We start from the raw sequence: 23,785 nt of genomic DNA on the forward strand, positions 1-23,785 counted from the left end.
CCAAAAGGGGGCAGCAAGTCACCCCTCTTCTGAAGCTAGGCCTTGGTGTCTATTCGACTCATGGCAGTCCTGCCTTTCCACAAAAATTGTTCAGACCTGCCACAGTTTATCTTGCCTGGCTTCTGTAAGCAGGTTGGTTAGCTTTCCTTAAAATCCAAAACAAAGAAGCAAACAAAGCCAAGAAAATAACCACCAAAACAATTAGGAAGGGCTGGGTGGGGACTGGCCACTGGGGCAAGTTGCCAGCTGCTATTTAAAATTCATGCTTTTGACAGAGAGGCGGAAGCTTCTCTGGAAAAATGGGTAATTCAGGCCAAGGGAGCAGCTGCCTGCATTCCTGCAAAGTCACAGGAACTCTGCAACGACCTTTCAGTCAGAACACAAGCCATGGAACCTAATACTTCCCTTGGTTTCCTGATGTGGAAGTCAGGTCCTTGACTGTTCTCTGGGTTGGCCTGTTCTTTGTCATTCCCTGGGAATCATCCCACCCTGAACTGGAGAACAGATGAAAAGAAAGAGGCTGGGGAAGGAGCCTGAGGTAGGGAAGATGCTGCCCTGCTGTTGCTAGGCTCCCACCACTGGGGACCACTCTGTCCTGCTTTCAATGAGATGGCTGCATGCTTCTTGCTTATTCTCTATTTATCTTTCTTCCTCTTTGATTACATTACGGAGTTACTGTTAACATTTGTCTAAATGTGCACTTGATGGATAAAGCATCTCAAATCTGTCTCTAAATTAGCAAAGCCAGCTGGCTGATTGAGTCAAACAGATTAATCAGCTTTGAGGAGAAAGGAAGAAGAGGAACTAGTTATTTGGGCATTTGTAGGCAAACCAGGTGGTTGCATGACTGATTTTTCACCTTCTCTGGTAGTGTTGATTGGTGGTGGTTGTTGTTGTTTATTCTTTGTTCTCAAAGAAGACCATGACATCGGGAAGATGATGCCACAACTTGCAAGTGAATTGGATTTAAGTGAGGGAGGGCTGTGCAGAATCACCAGCCTCGATTTCTCCTCCAGAGCCATCTGGGTCCAGTAGCAAGATAGAGATCAGGAGGACTGCAGACGGCAGCCAGTGTTGATGGTACGAATAATGTGTTAATAAGTTACTGAATGGCAGAGTAGGTTATATTTTGGAGGACTGTGCATTCACCCCAGAAGACATCTCTAGGGCTCTTTTTTCCCTGTCTCATATATCATACCAGTACAGAACACCGACATCTTTTAGGACTCGTTCTACATGGAACCTTATTAGAATTGTAGTAGGTGGTGATTAGCAGGCCAGGAAAATAAAGATAGGGAATGGACCTGTGATTTAATTTACACAAGAAACTCCTTCTATCAATGCAGGCCACCCCCCTCTCTACAAATTAGAGAATTCATTACCTATGCTACCAATGTCAAACTCGATAGGGATAGATCCCTGGTGGTTGTGCGTTAACATAGAAAACCACAAATTAACATCTCCTAGGTTGAATTTTTATTTATTTTGCTAAACATTTCCCAATTACATTTTCATCTGGATCAGGCTGCAAGGAAATGCTGAAGGCAGCTTGTGGTTGTTGTGTTTCACACCTCTAGTGTAGTGAGAGGTTAAATGACTCCCTAGGGTCACATAGCTAGTATGTGCCAGAGGCAGGATTTGAATTCAAGTCTTTCTGGCTCCAAGAACAGCTCTCTATCCATTATCAATAGGAAGGTTCAATTTAATTGCTTAGTTAAACTTAGGCAAACTGAAATTTATGATGATAATGATAACTGACCTTTATATAGTGCTTTAAGATCTGCAAAATGTTTTACATTCATATCTTTTGAGACTCACAATGAACCCATGAGGTTAGGAAGTCATAGTTATTATGCCCATTTTACAGGTGAAGAAACTGAGGTTCACAGAAGTTGTGATATGTCCATTTGTTTATGTACTAGATATAGAGGAGGGGAACTTGTAGCCTCTAGGCCATATGTGGCCTTCTCTAGGTCTTTGGATGTGGCCTTTTTGGCTGAGTCCATGTTTCACAGAACAAATACTTTTATTAAGGGGATTTGTTCTGTGAAGCTTGGATTTGGTCAAAGGACTGCACTTGGGATGGGTAGGTGGCGGAGTGAATAGAGCACCGGTCCCGGAATCAGGAGGACCTGAGTTCAAATCCATCCTTAGACACTTGACACACACTTATTAGCCATGTGACCTTGGGCAAGTCACTTAACCCCAATTGCCCTGCCCTCCCCCCTCCAAAAAAAAAGGCAAAACAACAATAACAAAATAAAACAAAGGGCTGCACTTGAGGACCTAGAGGGCCATATGTGGCCTTGAGGTCGCAGGTTCCCCACCCCTGTACTAGAGGTTTCCCTGAGAAACTATAAGTACAACAAATTTTATAAATGAAAGATAGTTACAATCCGTTAGGGTTTATATAAAAGAATCTTAGAAAAACTTTTATTACTTAAGTAAATAAATACTTAACTCTGGCTATATTCAGGTTTGTTTAAAGTAAGGCATACCTACAGAAAAGAGTGGCGTTTGACTAAAGTGCAAAAACCATCAGAGTTCTTTACTATCAATGGAGAACTAATAAGAAGGAATGCATTTTAGCTGACTCTAGGACCATACTCCTATCACTGCTACCCACTGATTAACTGAATAACCCTCTCATAGCTAGCCACTTTGATTCTATACTGTATAAGCCCCCAAATCTTCCTATTTCTTCCTGAGTTCTCCATTTATTTACAGGAAAATATTATCATAGATTTAAAGCTGGAAAGGACCTCCAAGGTCATCTAATTCAACCCCCTTTTTATACAGATGAGTAAACTGAGGCCTGGAGAAGTTATATTATGTGCCCAAACATACATGTAGTAAAAAGCAGAGCCAACATTTTTTTTTCCTTTTTGGAGAGGGAAGGGCAGGGCAATTGGGGTTAAGTGACTTGCCCAAGGTCACATGGCTAGTAAGTGTCAAGTGTCTGAGTCTGGATTTGAACTCAGGTCCTCCTGACTCCTGGAAAGGTGCTCTATTCACTGTGTCACCTAGCTGCCCCCAGAGCCAGGGTTTGAAATCAGGTTTTCTGACTCCAAATCCGTTTTCCTGGGCATCACAATATATCGATTTTTTCTTGCACTGAACACTCCATTTGTATAAAATTTTTTATTCACAGACACCATCACCATCCTAAATTAAAAATGGAACCAGTAAACATTGTTAATAGAGGAATATGCCGCAATAATAGACCTGTTTATTTTTGTACTTTTTAAAGATCTGTGATTTTTACCAGTGTGGATCCTCTCTGAATTAAATATGGATGGCAAATCCTTTGATACCATAGTAGATGGCTTCATGAGTCACTTTAGCCAAAAATAACAAATCTTCCGGTGATGAGCCTCTCTGAACTTAGCTAGGATAACACTTTGTCACTTGGCTGGTATTCAGAGTCTTTCCAGGTTGTTAGGGCTTGCCAAAGCTTGGCCTTTGCTGACACACAGGGCCTTCAAGAATTCAGGGCCATGTCCTTGTATATGTCATGGTGAACCATTAAAGTAGGAAAATACCCTACAGGGCATAGAACTGAAAGATATAAAATATCCTTTTTTTTTTCTACATTGGCCATCTTTTGTTTTTAATTTTGAATCAGGCATACGGTCTGGAATGCAACAATTGTGATATGTTGTCTTTCTTCACAAAATGTCTCACTATCTATTTTTCTTCCCACTTTACTTCTTATACTTTAGAATATTATTGCAGGTTTTAAGAGGAAATGGGAGGGGCAGGACCAAAATACAGGGAAAAGACAGAATACCCATTTTTCAAAAGCATAGGTGAATACAAACTAATACAGGGTATCCCAAAAGTCTTTGTGAAATTTTATGCTACTGAAGCTTGGGGAGCTATTTGCAACTGCCAGATGAAATTATCTTCCTTTGTTTTCATGGGGTATATAGATTGGCACAGTTAGCCATTTTTGTAGCAAGGGCAAGAGGTACAAACTATGCTTGGGATGAGTGGCATTAAGGGAGTGTGGGGCAGAACAGGCCATAGTCTGGGTGGGGAAGAATCTACTTGGTTTGGGGAGGGTCAAGGGAAGAACGTATAAAATCTGGTAGTTTCCTACTTAAATGAATTATTCTTGTTAAGCTTAGTTGTTTCTACTCTGCCAAACTACTTATAGTAAATTTTTGCACCCTGATTAAAGACCTGCTTTTCCTATCAAAGTTACAATCCTGGGTGCTTGTAATAAATGTAAAATGAGAAAGATGAATCCAAAAAGAAAACTATGAACCATGTTTTTTAAAATATATATGCATTTTTACTTTTATTCAACAATGATATTCTCTCTAATGCTTTTGACTTAAAATGGTATGCTAGTATTGTTTTTCATAACAAAAGATGGATATAGTTTTGTTTTTTTTCTCTCTCTACCTTCTAGGTCTGGCTATAAATTTATTTGAGGTTATTTTAAAATCACTCATGGTAATTGAGCTATAGGCACTTTTTTGTTTATTTTGTTTTGACTCTAAGATTACTTTGTAGTGATGGACCATTAATACTGTTTTAAAGGAAGAACAATGGAGCATTATTAAGTGAGCAGCTTTGTAGTGCATTAAGAAAATCCCATGTGAGAAAGCATGCAGTTATGAAAAACAAGCTTGATTTACATTGCAGAGACTTCGGAGCTACCACAGGACTCCTCTAAACTTAACCTAGGTCTAGGAGCTTGTTTTATAAAAATATCTTGATAACTGCATTTCAACATAATTGGTTTCCTTTGTAATCCTATGCATTTTATATTATGCATTTTAAACAGTATTCTGAAAAAGTCTATAGACTTCATCAGTTTGACAAAGGAGTCCATAACACAAAAAAAGTAAAGAACCCTCTATTCTAGGCCTCTGAACATATTATGCAATTTATAAAAATATGTACATGTATAGGGTATCCCCAGTCTTAGTGCAGTTCTGAAGCGATAGATCATAGACTTGCACTAAGATTTTTAGGGCACCTTGTATTTTAGAGGCAAATATCTGTTCTACAAAGCAAGATATACCTTCACTTTAAACTATGTAGATATGAAGAAGTACATCAAAGTAAAAAATGTGATAACAAGTTGTAAACGGCTTTTAACCAAACTTGTCACCTTTTGCACATATTTGTATAATGCTCTGTGGAGCCTTAACAGACCACTCAGTCAATTAGAGAATGATGCCAATGGGGGCCAAGGTTATGGCCCAGTTGGTCCAGTTAGTTGTGCTCTATTTCTTGATCATAGATTATACCCTTAAACATTAAAGCCATTTTGAAAATGCATTTGGTGACAAAATGGAATGTACCAGTGCTGGGGACCCCAAAGCCCTGGAATCCATAGTTAAAGAATTAATAGGAGAGGTGATTAGGTGACATAGTGAATAGAGCACTGGCCCTGAAGTCAGGAGGACCTGAGTTCAAACTTGGCCTCAGACACTTAGCACAAAAACTGGCCATGTGACCTTGGGCAAGTCACTTAACCCCAAGTGCCCCTCCAAAAAGCAAAAAAAAAAAAAAGCTTGCATTTTTTTCAGGGGAAAATAGCAGCACTCCTTCAAATCATCTTAATTTTAAAATACCCAAAGTGTCTGTGATTTTGCTGTTGTGTGGAATTCCCAGTGTGAGAACTCCAACCAACAGAACAGTTTAAACAACCATCTATGATTAAATTGCCTGCGATACTTAAAGATTTTAAGTGATTTGCTCAAAGTTACACAACTAATAAATGTAGGAACCATATTAAAATCTAAGTCTATCTGACTCTAAGCTCTACCCACTTTGTCAGCCTGCCTCCAATTTTAAAATAATGTTCAAAAATGTACTGGGATAAAGCCGAATATTTTATTTATAGCACTTTTAAAAGAGGTTTTTGTCTTTTTTTTCCTTTGTATAACCTAATGAGCTGTGAGTCAAACTTAAGGTCTATCTTGATACTCTTTAATAGTGCTCCAAATTTGTCCCTAATTATTCACTCCATTGAAAGTTGTTGTGGAACAAAAAGGAGAAGGAATACAAAATGTCCCAGATCTAAACTAAAACAGAGATCTCACTTCTCCCAGTGAATTAAAATAAAGTGGTGCATTAAGGTTATGCAACTATAGAGAGGAAATGCCAGTGACTGATCAATAAAGCCAAGAGAGCGTTGAGTGTTGGCAAGAGTGTTGGCTTCTACTCAGAAGGAAATATTGTACATAAGTAAGATGGGCTTTCAACCTTGTTTTTTTGGTACAATTGCCAAGAGGAAATTACCCCTGTCTGATGATAGACTAATGCATAAGCACCAATTTATTTTTTAACTCTTTAGTTAGTAGGGGGGGGCGCAGTTTGAATGCTTTGATTTTTTTTCTTATTCACTCAAGAATATTCATAGACATAGAATCACGGAACTGGACAGGATCTGAGCTGCCATCAAGTTTAATTCTATTATTCTATACATGAGGGAAAATTTTACAGGAGTAAAGTGTCTTGCCAAAGTCAAGGTCATATAACTAGTAAATAGCAAAGTCACAACTCAAACCCAAGTCTCCTAATTCCCAGTCCAGTGAAATTTTTATGATGCCATGATACCTCTAGAATGAATCAGATTCTAATTTTATTCCTGCTTACTGCAGCATGAATATTCACATGATGCCCAACATTTTCATATTTAGAAACACAGAGATGGCTAGTGCCCTATATCTAGATTGTTTGGGTGATTGACTAAATATTTTCACTCATATCCAGATATTTTGGCATCTGTTTCATAGCTTCTGACCTTATACCACCTATCTCCCTCCCTAGAATCCCAAGAGTTCAAGGTGAATTGCATGTATAAATTAACTGACCCATTTTACAGATAGAGGAAAGTCTATTTTCCCTGTCTATGGATTATTTCCTAGGTTAGGTGCTCAAGAAATCCCATTGACTTGTTTAGACCGCTATGGTATGGTGCATATGGCAGTGGGACATGCAAAGAAAGGACTTTAGAAGTGTTGTCTTCAAGTATTGTCAGGACCATGGCTAGAGTGAGATGTGGAGCCCCTAAGCAGCTAATTCAGTCAACACTAGGGCTATGGAATGCAGCAGAGCCAGCCATTAGTTAAGCTTCATTGTTTCATCATTATGAGTGTGTGGGTGTAGTGTTTAGTTGAAAGATTTAAGGAGGGAGAGGAACAGTACCTGTTGCTAATAGTTAATTAGGTTGGTCATAATTGTGAAGCAATTTGGAGCAGATTTGGCCAAGTAAACATGGTGTCAGGAGAAGGCCCAGCTGCAATATTTGAGACTCCTGGGAGATTTCCTTGATGGGGGTACATCTCTCCAGATACACTGACCCATGTGAAGACAGCCAAGGAAGCTGCATTTTGCAGCTAGAAATGGTGATATCTGCATTCTCCTTTCTTAGATTTTTTTTATATTCTGTGTCTATGTTTGGCACCTCCCCAGAAGCTAGGAGCCAACCTTCCAGTTCAAATAAGTCTGTGATGTTAACTTTTTGAGACAGCATTGGGTGTATGAACTTTGTCCATCAATCTCAGCGAGTATTTGAGAGCTCTAGATGTAACAGTACTGTAATGTTACAAGAAAGCATGGGCTCCTCCTGTCCAATTTCAAGTTGCTGACAGGCTCAGGGAACAGCTGCATGAATTGTAAGCTGTGAGTGTCAGTGTAGCATGGTAGCATGATAGTCCCATTTATAGAAGCATGAAATACCCTTGTAGTGCCACACATGACTTCAATCACACTCTTCCATGAGCCTCCAACCCGATTTCTACCCATCTTTAAGCAAATATTAGCCTTTCTTTCACTATAAGCTAGTATTTAAGATACAGGATATAGGACCCTTCCTAACAGATCAATTTGGGCATAGGGTATAATGGAAAAGAAGAACTTCCTGTTGGGAAATAATCACCATCATCATAGCAATAATAATAGCTAATATTTATAGAGTGCTTTAAGGTTTTCCAAGCACTTTACATCTCAAGACAACCCTATGAGGTAGGTCCTATTATTATCCCCATTTTATAGATAAGGAAACTGAGATTGAAGGAGATTAAGTAACTTGCCCAGGGTCACACATAGTAAGTGTCCAAGGTGGGATTCAGACTCAAGTATTTCTAATTCCACATCTACCACTTTATCCATTTCTTTTCTCTAAGCACTATAAGGTTCAATTCCTAACAGAATACATAGTTTCTGTATGAGACTCTTTCTTGTTCTTCTTTGTATATCAAAATGTTTGTTTGCTGATGATTGTTACAGTCATATTAAAAAAGAATTTTTTAAAAAAGGTCAGTTCCTCAAGTGCCCCTATGTAATGAGAATGGGAATTTGAAAATCTTCCCTGTCCCTTAAATAGACCTAGGGGGGAGTTTGAAGACCTCCCCTGCTGTGAAGATAAATTCTGCCCCCTATTAGGCTGAATGTAATCACATGGAGCCTGTGGTAGGAGGAGTTTGCTGAAGGGAAGCAGAGCCCACAGGAAGCTGGTCAGAGCTAGCCAGACTCTGGGGGAGAGAGAGAACACTCAATAAGGATATAGAGAGGCTTGTGAGTAGAGGTTGATCTTATATTGGTTTGTGGGAAGGCTGAAGGATGCTGTGGCTCTCAGTGTTATTATGGCTTCTGAATATCTTTGGTACTATGATGGAATCAGTTTACTGGTTTTAGGGTTGGGTTTTCTGGTGTCTAAATAAATGCTTCAATTCCGTCCTCTATCTGGAGAGTTTGGCATATTTTGTGATCAAACATCATGCAATTCTTATAGTCACAGTCTTTATTGTGATTGTGGGCACTGTAAATGTTGCATTGGCACTACACCCTATCAGAAACATGATGCAATGAATGAATGAAAGTGAGTGAATGAAAAAGCATTTATTAAATACTACATATTAGTAATGCTAGGCACTAGGAATAAAAATGTAAAGAATAAACAGCCCCTGTTCTCAAAGAGAACATTCTATTCTTTTTTTTAAGGGGGGAGGGCAAGGAACTTGGGAATAAGTGACTTGTCCAAGGTCACACAGCTAGTTAAGTGTCAAGTGTCTGAGGTCATAGTTGAACTCAGTACTCTATTCACTGTGCCACCTAGCTGCCCCAAGGAACTTACATTCTAGTAGGAGAAGACAAACTATAGAAAGGAATATGACCAGGGAAATCTTGTCTAGGGAATCACAGAGGTAGCAAGTTGATATGTAAGGCAATCATTTGATATGCCCTTTCCAGAAGTAATAGTACTGCTGCTTTGATTACTCTGCTTAGAGCAAAAACTGGAAATCTTGGGGCAGCCAGGTAGCACAGCGAGTAAGAGTACCGGCCCCAGTGTCGGGATGACCTGGGATCAAATCCGGGCTCAAATACTTAGCACCATACCCAGAAATAACTGGCCGTGTAACCTTGAGCAAGTTACTTAACCCCAATTGCTTAAAAAAAAAAACTGGAAATCTAGGGGAGAAGAACTTGACCAAAGGGGCACACGGGCCACAGTCAATTAGTTGGCAAAATGGCTTGAATATATGGCTAGATTAGAAGTGGAAGTAAAACAGTGAAAAGGGTTTTGGTAGCAAGAACTTTCTTTTCTAGGTTTTCAATAGTTGTGGCCTTTCTACAACTTAGATCACATTTCTGACACAGTAATTATTTGAGACTGTCCCATTAACCTCGGGCTGTATTTGTATTGTATATGTATTGTACAAAATCGTCCTTGAAAGTCCTTCAAAAGTCAATGAGGCTTTCTGAACCCACTAACTTACTGCTAGTCAGTGAGTTAAACATAGCCTGTCTACTCCAGAGTTAGTGCTCTTAGACATACTCTCCAAATTACAATCAATCATTTCTATAGTGCTTTCAGGATTACAAAATGCTTTCATCACAACATGCCTGATTGAATGCAAGTTTTATCATTCCCGGTTTTATGATTTTATTATTCCCATTTCTCACTTTATGCTCTGAGGTTGAGGGTCACTTAGGTATTAAGTCAGAGTTAGAATTCAAACCCTTGCCCAGACTCTAAATCTAGGCATCCTCCATATCCCACCACTACTCTTCATGAGGGTTATTATAGGACACTGTCCAAGGCTCTCTCTTCTCTCTCCGTTCTCTCTTGGTGATTTCATCAGCTCCCATGGATTTAATTAGTACCTGTCTCTATGCAGATGATTTCCAAATCTACATGCTCCCATCTCTCTCCTAAGCTAGACTAGGCCATCAAGAGTCTGTTGAACTTCTCCACCTGAATGTTCAATAGGCATTTCAAACTCAACATGTCCAAAAAGAACTTAATCCCTTTTCCCGGTACCAACTTCCTAATTCTGTTGAGAAATACCAGCTAGGTAGAGCAATGGATAGAGCATTAGACCTGGAATTAGGAAGACTTGAATTCAAATTTGCCTTCAGATACTTTCTAGCTATGCAGTCCTGGTCAAGTCACTTAACCTCTGTCTGCTTCAGATTTTTTGACCATAAAATGGGGACAATAATAGCATCTGCCTCCCAGGGTTGTCATGAGGCTTAAATGAAATAATATTTATAACGTGCCTAGCACATTGTAGATGCTTTAAAAAATTCTTTTTTAAAAAACTATTTTCTTTTAACTATTTAACTATTTTTGACTACTTTTCTCCCCTTTTCCCCATTCTCCCAATCACCCAGGTTCACAACCTCATCCTCAACTCTTCACTCACTATCTCTCTATATGTTAACAGTTGCCATGTCTCATCAGTTCTGATTCCTTACCATCTTTCACATCTTTCTCTTCCCCATTCTCATGGCCACCATTCTAGGTCAGGTCCTCATCATTGCTAAGTTGAACCATTGCAATAATCTGCCAATAGGAGGTCCCCCTGCTTCAAGCCTCTCCCTCTCCCATCCATTCTCCAAAAAATCATGCCACATAAACTGGGATTTATAATACTTTCAGTCATTGTTTGTTCTCTAATATATAGGAACCATTTTAATACCATGTTATTACTTAATAGCTAAGCACCTTGGAGGGGGGAAGGCAAGGCAATTAGGGTTAAGTGACTTGTCCAAGGTCACACAGTTAGTAACTGTCACATGTCTGAGGTTGGATTTGAACTCAGGTCCTCCTTATTCTAGGACCGGTGCTCTATCCACTACACTACCTAGCTTCCCTATAATAATACAATTTAAAGAAACTTCTTTTCAGAAAACAGTTCTTAGCAACTTATGTGTTAATTTTTTTTCTTCTCATATTTCTTCCTCAGATGATCCTTTTACTGTTCTTTATTTTTCTTGCAAATCCCTTATAAAGCAATTGTTGTTCTTGCACGTGAACTTCCCCAGACCCTTTTGCTCTTCAGACTGTTGCTTTGTCTCTATTATCATAAATAATTTTTGGAGGAGTTTTTTTTGGAATTTTTCTTTTATTTTCCCTTGGAATTTTTCTTTTATTCCTTAATTAGGATGCTGTTTTTTCTGTTCAATATCCACTAGACCATTTTTCCACATTTTTTTTTGTCCAGTCATTCTGCCAAGGTCTATCTTTCAGTGTGTAGTCAACATATGCCTCTATTTCTATATCCCTTATGCCACCACTTCAGTTAAGATTTTCTCCTTCCCTTAGATAGCAGTGTTTGTCAGGAGGCAATAAATGAGTAGGCATGTGAGGAAAAAAAAATACAATGGACAAAAGTTTAGCCAGTCCAGTGTAAATAAGAGAGTCCAATGGAAGAAAATCTTTGGATATAGAGACTGAACTTTACTTCTTTTTGCTTTGACAAAGGTCAAGGTATAAATTAAATGCTCTGAATCAGAGGTGAGGGTTTCATAATACACACGTAACTAATCACAGACTACCATATATTGTAGTTACCTATGTGCCTTCTCCTCCTACCAGACTATAAGTTCTATTAGAACAGTAATTGTGCGGGGCAGCCAGGTGGCTCAGCGAGTAGGAGCACCGGCTCCAGTGTCGGAATGACCTGAGGATCAAATCTGGGCTCAGATACTTAGCACCCACCCAGAAATAACTGGCCATGTAACCTTGAGTCAGTTACTTAACCCCGATTGCTTTAAAAAAAAAAAACAGTAATTGTGCATTATCTATATTTTGTCTTTTCCTTTCCTGACCCTGAGTCACTGTACTCAGTATACAGTAGCCGCTTAAAATATGGTTATTGAATTGAATTATCTCTATTGCTTGTTGAGTCCCATAGAAAACGGAATCTACTAGAAAGATATTTCCCTAATCTCCAGGGGTAGTGCATGAGAGAGGCCAAGAGCCTGGACAACTGGACAGCTGTGGTCTAGCTAAAGCTTCTCTAGACATGAGTCCTTTAGCTCCCAGTAATGATAGCTAACCAACTACAGACTGTCTAAAGCTCAATCCTATGCCTCTCCCCGGGCCAGGCTTTCAGCTGAGCATCTATGCAGGAATTTTGTACATAGTAGGCACTCAGTGCCTCTTGTCTGTCTGAAAGATCATTGCAGACACATTTGGATTTTTACTCTGGGCTGTTGACCTGCTGTTTTCTTTCATAGATCCAGTGCTATGGTTCCTTAAAAAATTCCCTGCTGGGTATAGAAATTTATCTTGCTCTACAAGAAAGTAGGGGAGAAGGGGATGGGGGGTTAGTTCTACTCACTTCATTCCACATCAGCTCACAGAAGTCTTCCCATTTCCTCCAAACTATTCACTTCCTAATTTATTATGGCACAATGATATTCCATTACATCCATAAAGTAAAATTTATTTAGCTGTTCCCCAATAGGAAATTTAAGTCTCCTAGTTTCCAATTTGGGGCTCTTACAAAAAGTTACTGTAAATATTTTTGTACATTATAGGTCCTTTTCCTCTTACTTTCTTTGATCTCTTTGGTGTATAAGGCCTAGAAGCTAGATCAAAGAATATGTAGAGTTTAGTAATATTTTGGGCACAGTTCCAAACTGTTTTACAGAATGGCTGGGTCATTTCACAGCTCTTCCAACAATACACTAGTGTGCCTACTTTCCTAGCCCTTACCAACATTTGTTATTTTCATCTTTTGCCATCTTTGACATTCTGATGTGAGAGGCAAAGCCTTAAATTTGCTTTAAATTGCATTTCTCTAGTTGTACTCTCTAGTTCTCTCATTGATTTAAAACATTTTTATATATACTTGTTAATAGTTTGGATTTCTTCCTTTGAAAATTGTTTGTCCAGATTCCATAATCATTTATCTACTAGGGAATAGCTCATAGGTTTTTACATTTGATTCAGTACCTTATTTATCTAGGATATGAGACTATTATCTGAGAAACTGATACAAAAATTTATTTTCACATTTAGCTATCCCCCTTCTCATTTTAACTACATTAGATATGTTTGTGCAAAAGCTTTTTAATTTTGTATAATCAAAATTGTTCATTTTACCTTGTGAGATCCTCTCTATCACTTCTTTACTCAAGAACTTTTCCTCTATCCATAGATCTAAAAGGGAATTTCTTCCTTACCTCTTTAATTTGTTTATGATGTGACATAGGTCACCATCTAGGCTATGTATCCATTTTGAGCATATTTTAGTATATGATGTGAGGTGCTGGTTTAAGTCTAGTTTCTTCCAGACTATTCTAATTTTTCCAGAAGGTTTTGTCAAATAACGAATCCTTCCCCCAGTAAGAGTAGCCTTGGGGTTTATCAAGCATTGTGCTACTGTATGTTGTGTAACTAATCTGTTCTGCTAATCAATCTCTATTTTTTTAACTAATGCTAAGTTATCTTAATGATTACAGTTTTGAAATAGAGTTTGAGATCTGATACTGATAGTCCCTGCCCTTCCCAATTTTTAAAATTTTCACCAATAAAGTTCTAGGCCTTTTGTTCTTTCATTAAAATTTCACTATTATTTTTTCTAGCTCTATTCAATATTGCTTTGGTAGGTTGGTCCAAGACTAAATAGGTAAATTAATTTTGGTAACGTTGCCATTTTTATAGAAATATTTTTGTGCATATTGGTCCTTTTCCTCTTTCTTTGATCTCTTTGGGGACTAAACCAAATGGATTATCATTGGGTAAGAGGGTTTACACCATTGAATGACTTTCGGGACATAGCTAGCTCCATTTGGGTGAGCTTTTACTGGCTGACCTGGTACTACTTCTCTCCCCTGTTCCACTGGTTTCTAACCATTTATCTGAGTTTATGCTGGATTCCATGGTGTACACTCCCCACTTCTGCAGGCTTTCACATTTACCTTCACTCATACTGGATTCCATAACACTTTTACCTGCTTCCATTTTGGATGGGATGGATGAACTTACTTCCATTTCTTTTTAAAATTCCCTTATCACTGGCTATCCTGGGTCTTTTTCAGATATTTGTTAGAGTTTATGCAGGAGATCTGGGCTTCTCTACAACCTTTCACATTACCATCATAACTGTCTTATTGTGCAGAATCATTCATCTTTAATTTAAAATAAGATTGTTCATGCAGCATGAAAGCCTTCTAAAAAGACTCTAGCACATTTCTGTACCATTTAATTTCATATTTTAGTAATCTTAGAAAAGGTAACGGGTAGAAAAGTGAGTTATGGATAAAACTGGCAAAGAGAAAATGATCAAAATGAACTAGGTCAGGGGTGGGGAACGTGCGGCCTCAAAGTCACATGTAGCTTTCTAGGTCCCTGGGTGCCGCCTTTTGACTGAGTACAAGTTTTGCAGAACAAATCCTTTTATTAAGGTCATTTGTTCTATGAAGTTTGGATTCAGTCAAAGAACTGCACTTGAGGACCTAGAAGGCCACATGTGGCCTTGAGGCCACAAGTTTCCCACCCCTGAACTACATTAATGATCTAAGGTCCCTTCCAGTGCTAACAGTCAATAATTCAAAGAGAAAAAAGCAATTTTCATAGCTGGTAGATCGGGGAAATAGTTAGCTGAAACTAACAGCTACTGATGATTTGAAAATCATCCTATATTCTTCAAGTCAGTTACAGGATTATGTAGTGTCATCTTAATATTGGGTAGAAAATATTTGCAAGGTGATGAGACTAAATAAACCAGGTGTATTTGTCAACAAATGCAAATATACAGACCTCCAATGGGATGGCCATTAAGCTCAATTTTTTTTTATACAGGGCAAAAGTGTACATGTGGTTTCTGCTACCTTCCTTGAGATAAACTTACAAGTGAAACCTCAAGCTTCTGTTATTATTAATCTCACAACATGTCCATAAACTCAGGATTTTAAAGTGTCAAGCTTTTTAAAATCTTCTTGTTCTTCAATAGGAAATATAATTAAAGACTGGATCCTTGGGCACTTTTGCTGTTTAACATTTTTTAAAAGACTCTAGCACATTTCTCTAACATTTAATTTCATATTTTAGTGATCTTAGAAAATGTGACAGGTGGAAAAGTGAGGTGAAGATAAAACTGGCAATGAAAAAATCTCTCCTCCTCCTCTACACATTAACACTACACTTAGGTACTGGCTCTTTATTTTCCCTTTAAGCAATCCATACTACCACCCAGTGCCCAGTAAGTAGCCTTACATACAGAGGGCTCTTTGAACAAACCATGAAAGTTAAAACTGTAGCTAAGCAGAAACAGGCGAAAGGCAGTCCTGGACAAGGCATAGAAAGAATTGTAAGGCCGTTGGAGAGAGAGCACGTAAATGGAAATTGTAATCTTAAATTCCTAAACCATTAAATGGTAAAATAGAAATCCAGAGTTTCCAAAAAATCTCTGTGCAGTTTTAAGCTGCTTTTATTTTGTGCAGGACATATAATATGAGATAATTTCTAAAAGAAACTCAAATCATGACCTACTTGTTGTACAATTTCTGACAAAGGCAGGGTGGTATAGTGGAAACAGCAGTGGATTCAATGGCCTTACTACCTGAATAACCTTGAACAAGTCATTTAACCTTGCTCCTACCCAAATTTCCTTTTCTGTAACTTGAGAGTACTGGCCTTCAAGGATCCCTTAGAGTTCTAACTCTTACCATACCTCCATTTTAAGCCCATATGCATTTTAGAAGGAATTTAAGTTGAATTATACAAATAGGGAGTACATTTTACCACAAGCATCTTTTAAAATTCTTTTCTTTCTTTAAAGTTGAAAGTTATAATTTTCTGACCATAAAGTAAAACATACACGTGCTCACATGCACATGCATGGATGTATACCCAAACACTGACTTTACTGTTTTAATGCTGTTAGTAGAAAGATTTTATTCACCCAAGCCATATTATTTTTAGATGACTTCTGTACCCAACTACATGAAGTTATACTTTTTTTTTTAAGGAAAGAGTAATAGTTCATTTTAAAATAAAAAATGTATTAGGGCCTCCTTGGGAATAATCCAACTGCTTTTGCTGAGACTTCTTTTAAGGCTACAGAAGCACAAGAAGCAAATTCATTCTGCTGCACAAAGGTTAAACTGGAAGACTGAAATTACTTATAGGTAACATGTCCTTTGCAATTCAAATAACGATTTGTCATAATTTGACAAGATACACTTTTTATTTGGTGTTAAGTATAGAGCTAGAAATAGAGGTCGGTAGAAAGGAAAGGTCCATATTTTAGTATAATAACTACCAGAATGTGGTGATGTGACATTTTACTTCCCACCCATATTTTAAATAAACACAACTGAAAGCAAGTATAAGGATCCTCAAGAATCCACTGTTCTAAAGGAAGAGAAACATGGTGTCTGAATTAAGAAATTTAAGTGGTCTGATTCAACTCAGCTAGTTTAGTAAATGCCTACTCTGTCCAAAAGCAAAAGGTTGTGGATGGAAAGCTGGTTTCTAAGTCAGAAAGGGTTCAAGCCTTACCTCTGACATGTATTAAGGCAGGGACTCTCTTTTGCCTTTTTGTATCCTGGGTACTTAGCATAGTATCTGGTGCGTAGTAGGCGCTAAATAAATGCTCTAAATAAATATATTATTATATTATAATATAATAAATATGTTATAAATACATGTTAAGTAATAAATTGCTCTAAAGAGCTCATAGGACTGGTCAAAAAAATTGCTCACAAGCTTTAAGCATTGGGGATACAAAGACACCACACACACACACACACACACACACACACACACACACATACCCCTATACCTCAAGAAGCTTACATAAAACTGAAGAATCCACCACAGAAACAAATAAATACATAGAAAATTTGAGCAGAGAAAGAGTGTTAGCAACTAGGGGTAACCAAAAAGGTTTCCTGTAGGAGGTGGCACCTGGGTTGATTCTTGAAGCAAACTAGGGATTATAACAGGCAGAGGTTGTGAATTTCAAGCACTTAGGATAGACAGAGCAAAGGTCTGGGAGAGAATGCTGTGTTTAAGGAGCAAACGGATCAGTTGGAATATAGAGTACATGAAATAGATTAATATGAAAAAAATCTGGAAAGTTGACTGAAGCCAGATTGCGAAGGGTTAGAAGTGTCAGGACCAGGACTGGGAATTTTATGCTAGAGGCAATAAGAAGTTATAAAAGATTCTTGAGCAAGAGAGTGACATGGTCAGATTTATATGTTAGGAAGACCTTTAGCACCTCTGTGGTGGATCAGCTGAAGAGGGGAGAGAATGGAAACAGAGAGTCTGGTTAGAAATTATTACAATAGTGTAACTGAGAAGTGATGAAGGCCTGAACTAGGATTGTCACCATGGAATGGAAGAAAAGGGATAGTTTGGGAGAAGGGTAGAGTTAAAAGTGACAAGATTTGGCAACTGGTTGGATATGGATGGGGGTGAGAAAGAACTATAACTCTGAGATTGTGAGCATGTGTGACAGCAAGGATGGTGGTAGCCTCAATGAAAGAAGAGGGGCATTTAGAGGAAGGGTAGATTTAACATGTACAGGTAGATTTTGAAATACCCGTGGAGCATCCAGACCCAGATGTCCATGAGGCAACTAGTGATGAGGAATTAGAAGTCATTGGAGAAATTAGAGCTGAATTATTGAATCCATGTGAGCTGCTGAGATAACTGAAAAGAGGATTTCAAGAGAAGAAAAGAGTTCAGGGTTGAGTCTTGGGAGCTCCCACAATTAGAGACTGGGACCTGGATGAAGGTCCAGCAAAGAAGATGGAGGAGGAACAGTCAGAGAGGTATGAAGAGAACCAGAAGTCAGGAATAGTGTCAAGAAAACCCAGAGAAGAGGAGAAGAAGGTGTTCATCTGTACCTAAAGCTTCATATAGATTAAGAAAGATAGAGATCGAAAAAGACCATCAGATCTAGAAATGGTGAGATCACTGATTGGAAAGAGCAGTAGAAACAAAAGCCAAATTATAAAGGGTTGAGATGTGACAAAAAGAAGATAGGGGAAATTAATTACCAATGGATTCTTTGGGAGTTTGTCTATGATAGCAAGGAAAAATACAGAATCAAAGATCTGATGCTGGAAGGGACCTTGGAGACTATCTATTTCAATTCCCTCATTTTACAGAGGAAACTGAATTACGAGATTAAGTAACTTGAATACTCAGGTGTCAGAGACAATATTTGAACTCAGGTCTTCTCAATCCAAAGTCAATGCTTTTTCCAGTATCACTAAAGGGGGAAAGAAGAGTCAAGTAAAAATTTTTTGTTTTAAGAAAAGTGAAGAACTAATTATGTTTATAGGCATCAATGAGTGAGCCAAGAAATGAACAGAGACTGAAGATATTCCCTATTCTGCTAAAGACACTACCACCCTCCTAATCACCCAGATTCACAATCTGAAGTTATTCTTGACTTTTCTCTCCCCCTCATTGATTCTACCTCCACTCCATCTTTCCCATTCATCCCCCCACACACACTACCCTAGTTCAGGTCCTCATCACCTTTTACTGGGACTCCTGCAATAGCCCCCTAATGGTTCTCCTGCCTTAAGTCTCTTCCATTTCATTTTGTTATTGTTGAGTCATTTCAATCATATCCAACTCTTTGTGATCCCATTTGGGGTTTTCTTGGCCAAGATACTGGAGTGGCTTGCCATTTCCTTCTCTAGTTCATTTTACAGATGAGGAAACTGAGGTAAACAGGGGTAAGTGACTTGCTCAGGGTCATATAGCTCGTAAGTGTCTGAGAACTGGTTTGAAGAGGAGCCTTCCTGATTCCAGGCCTGCCATTCTATACCCTATGCCACGTAGATGCCCATCTTCCACCTCATGCTATTGTACTATAAAAAATAATGAACAGGATGCTTTCAGAAAAACCTGAGAAGACTTATGTGGACTGATCCAAACTGAAGTGAGCAGAACATTGTACACTGTAGAAGCAATATTGAGATGATGATCAACTATGAAAGACTTAGCTACTCTAATCAAGACAATGAGCCAAGACAATTCCAAAGAACTGATGATAAAAAATGCTATCTACCTCCAGAGAGAGAACTGATGAACTCAGTACAGATTGAAGCATACTTTTTAAACGTTGTCTTTTCTTGGGGTATTTTTGTCTCTGTTTTCTTTTGCAACGCAGCTAATATGGAAATATGCTTTGCGTGACTTCATATGTATAATGATATCAAATTGCTTGCCTTCACAAAGGGGGAGAGGTAAAAGGGAGGGAGACAATTTGGAAATGATTTTTGTAAATGAATGTTTAAAATATTTTTACAAGTAATTGGGAAATGTTTAACTAATAAACAAAAATTCATTGGCAAAAAAATGTCTCTTCAATTTCCAATCTACCCTCCACACAACTGTTACATTGATAAAGTACAGTTTTAACCATGTTATTCCCTTATTCAGAAAACTGCAGTGACTCTTTCTTACTTGTAGAATCAAATACAGACTCCTCTGTTTGGCATATAAAGCCCTTCCCAGTCTGGCTATGAGGTACTTTTCCAGACTTATACATTACTCCCCTTCACGGGCTCTTTGGTGCAGTCATGCTGGCCTGCTTCCTATTTCCTGGACACAACATTCCAGCTCCCATTTCTGTGCCTTTACAAAAGCTGTCCCACATGCCTGGAATGCTCTCTCCTTTCCTCATCATGGCCTCTTAGCTTCCTTAAAGGATCAGTTCAGGTGCCCCCTCCCACATGAATTCTAAACTGATCTCCTCTCCTCTCCCTCCCCCATCAGTGCTCTCCTCCTCTCCTTGCAAAAAAAAATAAAAATTATTTTCATCATATATTTTAAATTTATCTGTTTACATGTCATTTTCCCCTAGTAGCACATAAGCTACTTGAGGTCAAGGACAGGGGTTTGGGGCTCCCAGGCACTAGCAGAGCACCTCAAACATAGTAAGTGCTTAATAAATCCCTGAACAATAGGTAGAATTTATTAGATTAAAAAAAAAGCAGGGGCAGTAATCATGATTTCAGACAAAGCTAAAATAAATTTAATCAAAAGAGAAAAACAGGGAAACTACACTGTCAGCCATATTAATCAATATTGTTTTAGACTAAGACAATTAAACAGTATAAAGTTGGAATATTGCCATGGTGGATGAAATAATGAGTTGGACTTAGAAAAAAAATGGAAAGATTTGGACTTACAAAGGAAGATGTTATCTACCCTTAGAGAGAAAGGACAAGCAAGTATGGTATGGTCTTACATAGATGCATATGAATGTATTTGTCTATATATGAGTATGATTATAGATATCTAAGTATATGTATGTATGTGTATGTATGTGTATATATGTTTATATGTATATGTGTATATGTGTGTGTGTGCATAACTAATTGTAGCCTCCATGGGAAGGAAGGGGGGAAAAGGACCAAAGTAAAAAGTGCTCATTAGAGAACAAAAGAAAACTTACAAAGAAGCAAAGAAAACATGGATAGCTCTCAATACAATGTGTAGTATTTATTATATAAGCTTTCTTAAAAAGGAATTTATTGTTGAATATTTTCAATCCTCTCTTAGATTCTGCAGTGTGTATGGCAATATTTTTTTTTCTTACTTTGTATTTAAGTTTATAATATGTTTCTTTTTCTTTTCTTATTGTGTATTTAAGTTTAAAATAAATTAATAAAAAATTAATAAATTTAAAAAATAAATGTGGTGGGGGGCGGGGATGGGTGGTGCAGTGAATAGAGTACTGGCCCTGGAGTCAGGAGGACCTGAATTCAAATCCAGCCTCTGACACTTAACACCTACTAGTGGTATGACCTTGGGCAAGTCACTTAACCCCAACTGCCCTGCCCTCCCCCTCCAAAAATAAAAACTAAATGCCTGAAAGGAGAGAAGGGGGATTACTGAGAGGACACTCTACCAGAAAAGATGGTAGGAAATGAGATTGGTGATATAAACGGAGGGATTGACACTGGCGAGAAGAATCACCTCTTCCTAAGTGATTGGAGAAAAAGGGGAGAAAATAGTATAAGGATTCTGAAGTATAGCAAAGGGAGTTCATGACACACGCCCTTCATTTTTTTCCAGTAAAGTATGAGGAAGCATGTTCTGCTGCTGAGAGGAAATTGGAAAAGGGTAGTATAAGAGGCTTAAAGAGATTAGTACAGGTTTGGATCAGCAAATTAGGGCTTGGAAGTCAATCAGGAAAGAATAAAAGAATTGCTGTGCAGCAATGAGGCCCAGTTGAGATTAGTTAAAATAAATTTGTAGTTGACTCAGGACCAACGTGTGACTTCCTCTAGAGATGTTGAGAAGTCTCCAAGCAGGGATGGAATATGGTTGTGCTAATCCAGGCAGGGGCAGGGAACCTGTGGCCTGGAAGCCACATGTGGCCCTCTAGGTCCTCAAGTGCGGTCCTTTGACTGAATCCAAACTTCATAAAGGGTAATATCATGAGCTTCTAAAGGACTCATGGAGGGAGAAGATTGAATAGTAGAACTGGTTAGCTTGAATTTTCAGAGGAATAAGCTACCAAAGGCAATTCTTTAAATGGTTTGCTGAGCAATAACTAAAAAGCCAAAAATAAAAACTTTACCAGAGAGGTGGCTAGGTGGCACAGGGAATAGAGCACCAGCCCTAGTGTCAGGAGGATCTGAGTTCAAATGTGACCTCAGACACTTAACACTTACTAGTCCTGTAACCTTAGGCAAGTCACAACTCCAAATGCCCTACTTTCCTCCCTCCTAAAAGCAAAAACAAACAACTTCACCAAAGTATGTATTAATTTATTTTTTTGAAATAATGACAAATCTCATATTTTGAAAATAGTCAGAAATAGGCATGTGGTTCAGTGGATAGAATGCTGGACTTAGAGATGGGAAGACCTGAGTTCAACTCAGTTACTCCTTTCTGGAGAAGGAAAGAGCAAACTACTCCAGGATCTTTGACAAGATAACTCCAGATAGGGTCACAAAGAGTCAGACATGACTGAAATGACTGAACAATAATAAGAACAATACTTGTTAGCTTTGTGACCCTGGGCAAGTCACATAACTTCTGTTTGTCTTACTCCACTGGAGAAGGAAATGGCAAACCACTCTAGTATCTTTGCCAAGAAAACCCCATAGAGGGTCATGAAGAGTCAGATATGACTGAACAACTATGGCCAATTAATTCTGCTGGGTGACAACATTTAAAACATCAACAATTTTGTCTCTATCATAACCATAAAAAGAGGCAAACTGTTTATCATTTTCATGCTTATTTCAAAAATGACTTCAGATTTTATCACCAACTGTTTTCATAAAAATAACAAACATTTATAATATGTATTTTTTAATGAAACAAAGTTCTTTAACTCACCTAAAATGTAGCTACTGGTGATTTCCTGCCATATGTCACCTATGGAAGGAACATCCTTCCTTAGTATTCAACAAAAGTCAGACAAATGGAGTGGTTTGCCATTTCCTTCTCTAGCTCATTTGACAGATGAGGAAACTGAGGCAAACAGGGTGAAGTGACTTGCCCAGGGTCACACAGACTCCAGACCTGACAATCTATTCACTGCACCACCTTAGTTGTCTCAAAATAAGATGTTTGAAGCAGGATTCAAAATAATTTCTTCCTGATTCCAAGGCCAGTTCCCTATCCATATAGAAATAAGAGTATCTATTTTGGGGCGGTTAGGTGGTGCAGTGAATAGAGCACCGGCCCTGGAGTCAGGAGGAACTGAGTTCAAATCTCAGCCTCAGACACTTAACACTTACTAACCATGTAACCATGGGCAAGTCACTTAACCCCAATTGCCCTGCCCTCCCCCCTCCAAAAAAATAAACAAACAAAAAAAAGATTACCTATTTTATACATTATCTATAGTGATCATAATTGAGAAGTGACCTTACAAAATACGCAATCTATTTCACTTTCTCCCTCCTTAAATTATCTTGTACTGACTGATCTGTCTAAATGTTGTATACCACCCCACCCCACCTCCATCCCCTCACCTAGAATGCCAAGTCCTTGAGTTAGAGACTCTTTGTTTTTTAATCACAATGCCCTGTACACACTAGGTGCTTAATAAATACTTCTTATTATCATTGTATTAGAGAATTTGGGGTTTTTTTCTTTATGAAAACCCTGATTCAATATTCTTTCCAGACCTCAGTAGCAAACAGAAGCAGAACAGATTTAAGAGCCTTGTTCACAATAGAAAAAGATGGCTTTGGATTAAACTTGTTTCCACAAATAAATACAAGAGCATTGTCCCAAATGGCAAAGGAACACGTTTCATTTTAACCTTTTGCCATCTCTTCAGCCTTCTTGTTTTTTATGGGCTTGGCCAAGCAAAAACATTGTATCTGCAATATTTCTACTCGATTATTTCCATTGCCATGAAGTTTTACAATTGCAATAAATGAACAAGAAATAAATGAGCTTCAGACCTGAACATTCATCGCGTGTCAGCATGTGCGTGTGTTTTGCCAAAAGCAGCTCAATGCATAATGCAAACTCTCCTTTGTTGCAAATGCCTATCAGTCTCCAAGAAACCCTACATTGATT

General features: G+C 38.3%; 1 protein-coding gene across 11 annotated transcripts in view; it reads left to right on the forward strand.

Moving 5' to 3' along the window:
- The first annotated feature begins 345 nt into the window (after nucleotides 1-345).
- MAP3K4 (mitogen-activated protein kinase kinase kinase 4) overlaps nucleotides 346-23,785 on the forward strand; it is a 207,796-nt gene continuing 184,356 nt past the window's right edge. For 8 of the 11 annotated variants that reach the window (XM_069070373.1, XM_069070379.1, XM_069070374.1 and 5 more), the window contains exon 1: nucleotides 351-538. In XM_069070373.1, coding sequence (XP_068926474.1) covers nucleotides 506-538 — 33 coding nt within the window. In that variant the 5' untranslated portion in view covers nucleotides 351-505. Of the gene's footprint in view, nucleotides 539-1,062; nucleotides 1,081-23,785 lie in introns of those variants that run through there. The other 3 variants (XM_069070389.1, XM_069070387.1, XM_069070377.1) reach the window with 3 other exon arrangements.

This window comes from Petaurus breviceps, unplaced genomic scaffold, assembly GCF_028583685.1.
Source record: "Petaurus breviceps papuanus isolate PSGF00001 unplaced genomic scaffold, PetGlider_PUasm1.0 90808, whole genome shotgun sequence".
Taxonomy (NCBI): Eukaryota; Metazoa; Chordata; class Mammalia; order Diprotodontia; family Petauridae; genus Petaurus; species Petaurus breviceps.